The sequence below is a fragment of the Hipposideros armiger genome, unplaced genomic scaffold, assembly GCF_001890085.2.
Source record: "Hipposideros armiger isolate ML-2016 unplaced genomic scaffold, ASM189008v1 scaffold_118, whole genome shotgun sequence".
In the NCBI taxonomy this organism is placed as follows: Eukaryota; Metazoa; Chordata; class Mammalia; order Chiroptera; family Hipposideridae; genus Hipposideros; species Hipposideros armiger.
In genome coordinates, this window is record NW_017731468.1 from 1,558,242 (window position 1) to 1,569,365 (window position 11,124).

General features: G+C 38.6%; 1 protein-coding gene across 2 annotated transcripts in view; it reads left to right on the top strand.

Annotated features, from left to right (window-relative positions):
* The window catches only part of KCNG3 (potassium voltage-gated channel modifier subfamily G member 3), a 41,104-nt gene extending 33,877 nt beyond the window's left edge, over window positions 1-7,227 (top strand). For both annotated transcript variants that reach the window (XM_019647952.1, XM_019647953.1), the window contains exon 2: window positions 3,906-7,227. In XM_019647952.1, the coding sequence (XP_019503497.1) occupies window positions 3,906-4,551 (646 nt within the window). In that variant the 3' untranslated portion in view covers window positions 4,552-7,227. The remainder of the gene's footprint in view (window positions 1-3,905) is intronic.
* The last annotated feature ends 3,897 nt before the right edge of the window (window positions 7,228-11,124 follow it).

Genomic DNA, 11,124 nt, shown 5'->3' on the forward strand with positions numbered 1-11,124 from the left:
CTTCAATACACTCTGATATTTTCTATTTAGTTTCTGAAAAAATGTCAGTTTTGATCCATTAGTGGGTTAAGAACTGACAGTTTGAAAAATGTTACTCTAACATAAACCATGGAGACCAAAAGATTGATCAATTAATTGATCTATCTATCTAGCTATCTGTCTATCATCTATCTATCTATAGATATAAATCTGTCTATCAATCAATACATCTATATATCATTTAACATTAACAGTGAACATTGTCATAAAAATCATTAACATATTCTAATGTTCCTTACAGCTTCAAAACCGAATAGATCCAAGTTTCATTATACATGTTACTATAATTTTTTAGTTGTGTGACCTTGGAAAAGATGTGAAAAGGATTGAATGAGGTGACATCTGTAAAGTGCTTAGCACAGTGGCCAAATAAAAGGCCTCAATAAGTGGTACATATTTTTATTAGCCATGCGTTCATGAACTTCTATGCATTTGGGCCTCAGGAGAAATCAGAATGGGCTTCAGAAAAATATGTTGTCCCTCAGTATCTTCTTTAGTTCTTTTTCCCTATTTGTTTTTCATGGAAACAGTCTTCGTGAGTTCCCAGTTGTTGGCTGTAGCGCTCGGTTAAAACAGTGCCCAGCTTTCCAGCAGTTGTTGGTGGCTTTGGCAAAAGCGCCATTTGGAAACATGGGGAGTTTTGGCCGGCTTAGTGGTTTTCGCTGTTGGAGAGTGCCTTGGCATAATCCTACGTGTGAGAGGCACGCCTGGGGTTTCTCGCTGATTCATCCCTTTAGCACGGAATTCTGGATAAACTGTATCTGACTTGGGGAGTGGGCAGAAAGAGCCCAGAGGGCCTCATTACAGAGGAGCTTACCTCTTTGAAATTCCCTTGTTGAGGGATGATTCTGCACCCTTTGGATTTTCTCCTTTTTAATCCGAACAACTTTGGCTGCTGGTGGAAATAAACAAGAAACTGTACCGGTATTTTTGGCACAATTAAAATGTTTACTCCTCTTAATATAATAGAACCTTAGGATTTTATTGCGGGGAGAGCCCTTAGGAGATCCGTGGCGCAGCTCTGCCACCTGACAGGTGAGGGTCCTCCCTCAGAGAGGAAGCAGCAGCAGACCTTTGGCATCAGGCCCAGCGCTCGTGCTCATGTCCGGCTAGAGAAGAGACACAGTGCTTTCGCTGGAGAACTGGTACATTTTAACCACAGCCAATCTAAGAAAACTATTACTGTGGTATGCTCCTGCAATCCCTTTTGAGTGTTGCCTTACTGCTTACTGTATTTACTGGCTTATTACCTAGGATAGCAACCCACTTAGAAATCTCAGTGGCTTCATACAACCCAGATTTATTTGTTGCTCACATATCTATCATGTCCAGTCAGAGTCAGGGTAGGGAATGTCTGTTCTCCTCTTCACAGACACTCAGGGACTTGGGCTAACAGGGACCATCTTGTAGCCATTTAGGACACATACTTTCCAGGTTGCCATGGCAGGGAAGCGAATTAGCCCTCACTCTCCTGTGCTTCTGCCCAGAGTGATAGAATCATTTTGCTCACAGTTCATCTGTCACAACTGCTCATCTGACCCTGTCTGACAGCAAAGGGGATGAAAATATGGGGAACATAGGGAACACGTGATGAGCATTACCAGGGAGGAGTGATATGTGCTAATAGATAATGTTTAAACTGTATATTGAAAAAACAACAGCTTCCTATTCTCTAGACCTACTAAGTTTCATGACCCTCCCAGTTTTTTAAGCCTTCAGGTTCATGGAAGCCACGAGGGCAGCAGCTTTTACTGATAGTCTGGTGGGGACAGGGAAGCTGCTGCCAACCCCAGGGTCCTGGGGTCCATGAGCAGAACAGCAGGTAACACAGTAGAGAAATAGTGGGGGAAGCCGTGACTTCATCTGCTGACTTTGTGTGGTTACTCTGTGGGGAAGGCTGAAAAATACTCCCCCTTTCCCTGCAAAGACACCAGACCCTAATCCCTGGAACCAGTGGGTGTTATCATACATGGCAAAAGGGATTGGACAGATGTGATTAAATTAAGGGTCTTGAGATGAAGGGATTCTCCTGGATTATCCCAGTGGGCCCTAAACGCTGTCACATTACTGTCACATTTCTGCGTAAGAAGGAAGCAGAGGGAGATTTGACACAGTGACAGACCAAGAGGAGACCGTGGAACGACGGAGGCAGAGATTGGAATGATATGGCTATAAGCTAAGGAATGCCAGCAGCCACCAGAAGTTAGAACAGGCAAGGAGTGGCTGCTCTTCTAGAACCTTCTAAGGGCGTGTGGGCCTCGTAACCTCTGATTTTGGCCCAGTGGTACTGACTTGGCACTCTGGCCTTGGGAACTTGGAGAAAATAATTTTCTGTTGTTTGAAGCCACCAAGTTTGTGGTAATGTTTTATAGCAGCCACAGGAAACTAACATATGCTTAGGTTCCTAATTTCTTGGTGGCCAGCCACCCTTACAACCGGTGCCCTGAGGAGCTGGTGACAGGAGTGAAGACCAGGAAACTAGGTGGCTGGGGAATGGGGCGAGAGGGAGAACTTTCTTTATATCCAACCCCCCACCCCGCCTTTTTTTTAACCTTTTAAATTGGAGCCGTATGAATGAACTACCTATTCAAATAATAGATATAATTAATCTTTATAGCCCTGTAAACCCTACAGTAAGAGACTATGGTTAATTTTATGGATTAATTTCCCCAAGTAACATCCAGGACAACTTGCGTTCTGTGTAATGCACTTTGAGTAATTCTTTTCAGAATGTCGCCCCACAGGCCTTACCATCTCACTCCAATTTCTTCTCTCTCCTTTGTACTTCAGATGTTTGGGCATAGCTCAGTGATAGGAAAGAATTATGTGGAGAAAAATGAATGGTGGTGTAATAATGATAACTTTGAATTTGAATTTGAAAATGTAATTTAGTTAAAAATTACCTCAGAGTTAACCTCTCACTGGATCCAAGGCTTCCTGAGTGGTATGCTGAGATTTAATTTCCTCCACCTTGGGGAGTGCGGGCAAGGGCCAGGATAGCCAGAGCCCCCAGGCTGGTGGTGTCCACTTTAAGAATTTAAGCTCATGACACCTGTGTGCTATATAACTATCATTATTTTCAGTGTGTACAGTGATGTGGAAAGGTTGCTGAATACTGCTCTAGCTAAAAGGTGGCCATATATTTTTTAAAATGTATGTCGTATACAAATAGCTATGGAAAACCAATTAGGTGGGTCTTTGGGAAAATTGTAGTGATTGTTTTGCTCCACTATAGGAATCCTCAGCCTTTTTTCCACTGTGACATGCATGGGGATGGTGGCACTCTCCTGGTGAAGACACGGGCACTTCTGCAAAACCCCTAAAGCTGGCTCAGCTGCAGTGGATCCCACATGAAACCTATAGGAAAAGAAGGCAGAATAACTAGCATTTTAGGAAGTGATCTTGAGTTCTCTCTTACTTGCCAAGAAATAAATCATTGAAAACTTGGGTATGTCCACTTTGAGGCAAAGTCCTCTGACCTATCTCATAACTGATATCATATCTGAGACCCATTGTCCTCACAGAGTAAGTAACATTTCATGTTCTGGCTACCCGAGTGCAAGTTAATTTCAAATCACCAAATAAAAGAATAGATTTTTAAAAAAGGATTAGTGACAAGCAAAAACAGTTTTAATGGCATTACTACATTATGTAAATAAGAACTTTATCAAGTTCAATTTTCATTTGAACTGTAATATTTGTTGTTCCATTGCGTCCTGGTGGTGTTGGTATTGCTGTCCGTTCTTTATGTTTTCTGGAATAAGTAACTGAATTAATATGTCAGTGTAGTACTATCTGAAGAACTCTAAGAGCTATTAAAACACTTAAAAATAAAATGATCAATTCTTCTTTTGTTCTCTTGACAGGATAATTGAAGCTATCTGCATAGGTTGGTTCACTGCAGAGTGCATCGTGAGGTTCATCATCTCCAAAAACAAGTGTGAGTTTGTCAAGAGACCCCTGAACATCATTGATTTATTGGCAATCACGCCGTATTACATCTCGGTGTTAATGACAGTATTTACAGGCGAGAACTCTCAACTCCAGAGGGCTGGAGTCACCTTGAGGGTGCTTAGAATGATGAGGATTTTTTGGGTGATTAAGCTTGCTCGTCACTTCATTGGTCTTCAGACACTTGGTTTGACTCTCAAACGATGTTACCGAGAGATGGTTATGTTACTTGTCTTCATTTGTGTTGCCATGGCAATCTTTAGTGCACTTTCTCAGCTTCTTGAACATGGGTTGGACCTGGAAACATCCAACAAGGACTTCGCCAGCATCCCTGCTGCCTGCTGGTGGGTGATTATCTCTATGACTACAGTTGGCTATGGAGATATGTATCCTATCACAATGCCTGGAAGAATTCTTGGAGGAGTTTGTGTTGTCAGTGGAATTGTTCTACTGGCATTACCGATCACCTTTATTTACCATAGCTTTGTGCAGTGTTATCATGAGCTCAAGTTTAGATCAGCTAGATACAGTAGGAGCCTCTCTGCGGAGTTCCTAAATTAATGCACTGCAAATCATGTCTTGCATATACTTTGCTCAAGAGAAAGAGTTGATGCTACTTCATATTCATGTATTTCTTGTGCGGTGAGCACTGCAGTGGTACAGTCATTATTTTGGTAGGGTAAAAATTATCCTTCCCAGCTGAAGGGATAAAACAATTTACTTATTATGGAGTAAATAGGAGTGAGACTGCAAAGGAAAATTAATGACTCCTAGAGTAAGTTTTAGGATCTTATTTTATTTAGACTTGTTTCTTGTTGCCTTGAACAATTACACATTTCGTTTTAAAGTATATTATTTGAACATTTTAAAATGGAAAGCTGTATTTTCCAAATGTTTTCCCATCTTGTGAATTCCAAAGAAGCTTGGAAGTTAGTGTTGTTTTTTGTTGGAGAGCAACATTTTCATTTCTAAATGTTTTATAATCTCTCATATCAATGTCAGAAGTATCCTGGAAACATATGTCACACGCAAGAACTGTTGAACAAATACTTAAAAAATTTGGCTGAATTTAAACTGTATAATAGAGCTAGATACAAGCAAGAATAGTATTTGGAGAAGTTTTCCAGCGTATTTCTCAATTCCCTGATTTATTTTTTTACCCTATTATTCCACTTATCATACAGCTTCATGGAAGCTTGAGTATGGCCTCCCTTTTTCATTTTGGATTTCTTTTATCTCTTTATTGAAATGACTCAAAAAAGCATTTTAGAATGAAGAGAGTGTGCATTGTTTAGCATTTTATTGGAGTTCATTTTATTTGAAATCATTGCTGTTACTAGGTGATAATTGTCCTAACGTTCAGATGTCCAAACAAGATTTCTACATAAAAATGATAATAGAAGTAGTTTGGTATTACAACCCATATTTATCTTCTTCTCTCCCCCACCCCTGCCCAAACAACGTGGGTTTAAGTCTTACCAGATGAAAGGATATTTATGTAGTCTTTTTATACCAAAGTCATACTTAGATGTTGTCACTGGATTATAATAAAAAAAGAAATGAAATATTTCCTTACTCTTGGTTGCTGTGTAGCTAAGCCAGTTTTAAGCCTGGTAAAAGTAATGAATACATAATTATTTGATCTGATCTTCACCATCGTGAATTATGGCTACGCCAAAACTTCTTGCAACAATATTGAATAATATGCCACATTAATCTTGTTAGATTATTAGGACTAGATAATGTAAAGCTGATAACTGTTTAGTGCTAAATTTTAGCAACATGATTTAAGATTTTTGCTTTGTTAACCAGTTGCCATAAAGAAGTCAGTGTATAGACACAAAAAATTAAAGTCATAGATTCATGAATAATTTAATGTTGTACGCTGTAATTTAGTGTGGGGAGAGGGGCGAAGAGGGGATGGGACCTTGATATACTTATCAATAAAGGGTTACCAGAAATGTTCATTAAAGGAATATTAGCCATCATCTAGTTCCAACCTCATCTAGTCCAGGTACAAAACTAGGGCAAGAGAGGGCACGATTGTGGAGTTGGGGCTAAAAACTAGATCTCTAGAAACCAAGCCCAGCAGCTGATTCTTAACAAACCTCTGGATTTTGAGAAAAGCTTTGAGAAGCCACACTTCTTCGCCATTGCTGAGGTAACAGTAATGGTAGCAAACCCGTTCCTTTTCCTTACTTCCCTTTCCTGAGTTTATGTGACATTTTGGCCATTAAGAATCTCACCCTGTCTTCCCTACAACTGCACACTGGTATGCTGCTTATTACAAACTCAAAATAAACCCTGTTATTCATTGTATGTTTATTGTATTTTACTATACTTGAAATAAGTGGCATGGATTTATTTTTTCTTACCTATTTGGATTAAGGCTTTGTGATCCATGCAAATAATATGCAGATGATAGCATCCTCGTATTACTAATTAAAATATCAAAGCCATTCATTTTGCTGGGACTGGGAACTCTTCATGGGAGTATGTCTTATCTCCCCAATAAATTATAACTATTTTGAGGGCTGGGACTTTCTTTCTTATACATACCACAATATCTATGACAGACTTGGGCACAAACTATTGACCGATTTGGGGGGAGAAACTTCTGTGAAGAGGCAAGGAGAAGCAAACTCCTGTATGTGTACATGTATAGCCATACGTGTCAATACACACACAGACGTTGAGGCTGTCCTTCAGTAACAAGCAAGAAATCTCTTGCTGGTGATGCCCGACTTCTCATAAAGGAGCATGTTGGATAAGTTCTAATGCCAGTTCAGCTCCCCATTTATTAAGAGTGGTGACGAGACATGACAGAGTGGTTCAGTCATGAGTGAAAAAAAAATCACGAATATTGTAGTTTTTTAGAACAGAGGCCTTTTAAAGATCATTTAGTACGACTTCTTTCTTAGTTGTGCTTTTAGACATCTTTCATAGCTCTATCTTCATGGCACAAATGCTTTCATTAGAAGCCTATTATTAGTAGCCGTGAGTCAGATATTATCCTAATTAGAATGCCCCGTGAGGAAAGAGAAAGTCCGAATGTTTTGTTCTGATTTTACTGCACCTGAGATTGTGACTTGATCTTGTGTAGAACTGGTTTTGTATCCTTTCACATGGGATTTTTCCAGGATTAAAGATGCAAATTAGAGAATACATTTGAAAGTGAAGATACTGTATTTCCCCATGTATAAAATGCACCCTTTTTCAAAAATTTTGGGGTCTAAAAACTGGGTGCATCGTATACAGTGGTTGTAAATTTTTTGACTTGCATTTCCTGCAAGTGATGAGGAATTGCATGAATTTTATGATGAATAAAACTTGAGTTCAATAAATTTATGTAATACATTTTGTTCAAATTTTGGGCCCCAAAATTAAGGTGCGTCTTATACATGGGAGCATCCTATACATAGGGAAATACTGTACTTTCAAGTGAACTCAAGGCCTTACTTGTCTTTCTCCTTTATGACTGTTGTTATTCTGGCTTGCTCGTTGAAACAATTGTGTTTGCTTTGCTCTTGGGTTTTGCAGTTATTTGTAACCACACCTTTGTAATTTCCTACCTTCTTAGAAATGTAGAAATCTATTCCTTCACAGTGGCTGTCAGTAAGTCAAAGTAGTATTTCCTGTTTTTAAACATTTGTCCAGATGTCTTCCCTTGGTCTCCTGCAATCTGGGAGTGAGAGGAGATGGGGTTAAGTTGGATGTTGGTGTTGGAAGGATTTTCTTTGTTGGCTTGATATTTCCTAGAAGCAGCTTGTTTAACTCTTTGCTATAGAAATACAAAACTGAAAATTCCTAGCTTTGTGTTACATACAGTTAAGCTTCTGTAACTCCAAACTTAATGCATAGCTTCACAAAATGTTTCCAGAGCTCCCTGCCCCTACCTCAGTGTACATTTATTTATGTTATCTAACATATAATGTAATCAAATATAGTGTATATTTCACAGGGTCATCAGAAATTAGAACTAAAGGGCCCTGGAGACCTTGTTCCCTTCCTATGTCCTTTATCCCATCCAGATGTTAGCAGCCAGGGAACTGGGGGCCCCAGTGGGTTGTGATTTAGCCATCGTCACCCATAGGGAGACCAGCTTGTCCCGATTAGCCTGAGACTTTCTTGGTTTTAGCACTAAAGTTCCCCCATCCTGGGAAACCCGTTAGTCTCAGGCATATTGGGCGAGTTGGCATCCTCATGTCAGATCAGGCCCCAGAAACCTGGTTTTTAGACTTCTGACTCAGTACTCTTTGGACGTACCTTTTTTATTTTCTACCATCAGAAGGCATGAATGATGTCTTTTAAAAATATTTTCTTTGGGGCCCCTTTTAATAAGTCAAATAAAAAGCAAATGTCGCTTTTAGACACCATAGGTGTCAGGAAGGAGGGCTTGGGAAGATCGTACAAAAAACTCAGATTTTCAATAATTTTTGAATTGCGAAACCCCACAACTGTGCACCCATTCACATACATACAGATAAGTGCAGTTCATAGTCATCGCAGTATTTAGAAGGAACAGGTTGAGAAATGTCATAGCTGAATAGGAAGTAACATGGGTTTAAGCTTTAACGGAATGTACTGGAGAAGCTCCATTTTGGTCAGGGAAGGTTGCATACCCTTCTCTGTTTGTTCAGCGTGCTTTCATATGGTGTTTTGCTTCCTGCCTTTCCCGATCCATCTGCACTTAGACGACTGGGCATATCAGTAAATTAATGATTTACTAGCCCATGCGGTGGAGCCTTCTAAAGGCTTGTGAAGTGTCTGTCATCTGCAAGCATGATTACACTGCCCAGTTCTATGATTAACTTTTCTTCCTCTAGCAATTCTCCACGTATGCCTAAATTTTCAGATTTTTTCCAATTCTACCAGACATTCCCAATAAACACTTCACCTTTTGACTGTTAGGGTGAGCCCAAGCCAGTTTATTATTTGTTTAGGGTATTGTACTTGATAATCTGCATTTATGTTGTAACTTAAACAAGTTAATTTTAAGTAGCTTTGATGAGAATCCTTTGATTTATATTTAAAAATATCAACACTATATCAGGTATAGTGAAAGTATACATGACATTTAGCAGATGAAAGACAGAGGGAATAAATATTATTTGGATTACGCCTACTAGGACTTAAGTACGGCTATGCTATTTATACCTGAAGTATGCTCTTGCTTTATTTATGTAACTTTGTATTAAAACTAAAATTTCCCATAATTTTGTATTAGGTAAATTCCCCCCCCCCATAGATTTCAGTTCTTTCAGTTGTTTTAAAATAATTCTATAGCTCTGCCTATGACAGAGTAGAGGCCATTTATAGGATGTATTATAAACTATTTTGTCTTGTTTTTTAAAGAAAGGAAGCATAAGTAATGATAGGTGTTTTTGCTGTATTAATATACAATGATTTGTTCAACTTGCCTATTACTTTTTTTATTAGTTTCAGATGTACAAAACAATGTAATAGTTAAACATTTACACCCCTCACAAAGTGATAACCCCCTCCCCCAATCTACTACCCCTTTGATATCATATATAGCTGTTACAATCCCATTGACTCTATTCCCTATGCTGTACTCCACATCCTGTGACTTTATATATATTAATTTATAGTTGACATTCATTATTATTCAGCTTCAGCTTCAGGTGTACACTCAGTGGTTAGGCACCTACGCCATCCATGAAGTGGTCCCCAATAAGATAAGTGCCCATCTGACACCCTACAAAAATCTTTCCATTATTGATTATATTCCCCAAACGGTCTTTTGTATCCCCGTGGCAACCTTGTAGTTACGAATTTGTGCTGTCTAATCCCCTCACCTTCTCCCGCATCCTCACCCCCCTCCCATCTAGCAACCCTCAGTTTTTTCTCTATATCTCTGAGACTGTTTTTGATTAGTTTGCTCATTTATCCTATTCTTTAGACTCCACATATAAGTGAGATCATATGGTACTTGTCTTTCTCCGTCTGACTTACCGGTATTTCACTTAGCATAATGGCATATTACTTTTTAATGGTATGTTACAAGCTTGATCTTGCAAGTTTGTTGGAATTCTATGCTTTCCTTTCTACAATACAGAGGGCAGGGGAATTCACTTCCTTAGTGGAGAGCAGTATTTGAGTTATAAATCCTGAACTCTGACACAAGAGAAGTGTGCGTGCGTGCGTGTGTGTGTGTGTGTGTGTGTATGTGTGTGTGTGTGTATTCGCTATAGATATACATATATTGTTTTGCCTTATTTTTTTTAGTTATACCCACACTTTCATATGAAACACTTGGAAGTAAAATGCAAAATCATGAAATTGATCTAAGGCTTAGCTCTCCAGCCCATGTGAAAGCTGTTTAATTTTGTACATAGGACAGAAATGGAAAGTTTAGACGTTTTGCTTTTGAGATAAACTGCCTAACTTCTTTGAATCTATGTTTTTATTCAGTAATTCTTACAATTTGGAAGGTTTTTAAAAAGATAAATAATACAAACCATACAATTATTATAGTTGTAAAATTAGAATAGTGGGTCATGGTCCCCTTCTTAATATCTGGCTTATAATAATTTAAGGGAAATCACCTTTTATTACTTCTTCCAGTCAACACAGTTTAAAAAGCTCAGATAACAATTGAGTATATATATGTTTGTGTCTTTTTCTTGAATACATTTTTAAATTGATGATTTTTCTGTGCTGTAGTGCAAAGCAGAGATGGGAACACTGTCGCATGCAAGAAGTAATTAGGCGCATCCCACTTTTTGTAATAAATAGGTTTCCAAACATTTGTGTGAAAAAAAGAAAAGGTTTGTAAGCATCATATTACATATACACAATATGGGTGTGCGTAGGAACTCAATTAGGTATTCTTTTTGACCTGTGAGTCATCCTTCTGTTGTGTTATCGTCCCCTAAAGTACATGTTTTTTTAGATTTGATTTTTCATGTATTATAAGGATGAGGTCTCTTGAGAAGGGCATACCTGTATGGGGATCATTATCAGGTCAAATTATTGAAAAGTTGCTATTTCTAAATTCAGAGTTGAGGAATTATGACATTTAACTTAATGATGAGGATTTTTATCAACTAATAAAAAGGTGTAGTTTTCTGGTGCCCACAAAAATTTTCTAAGGGATAGATGGATACCTTC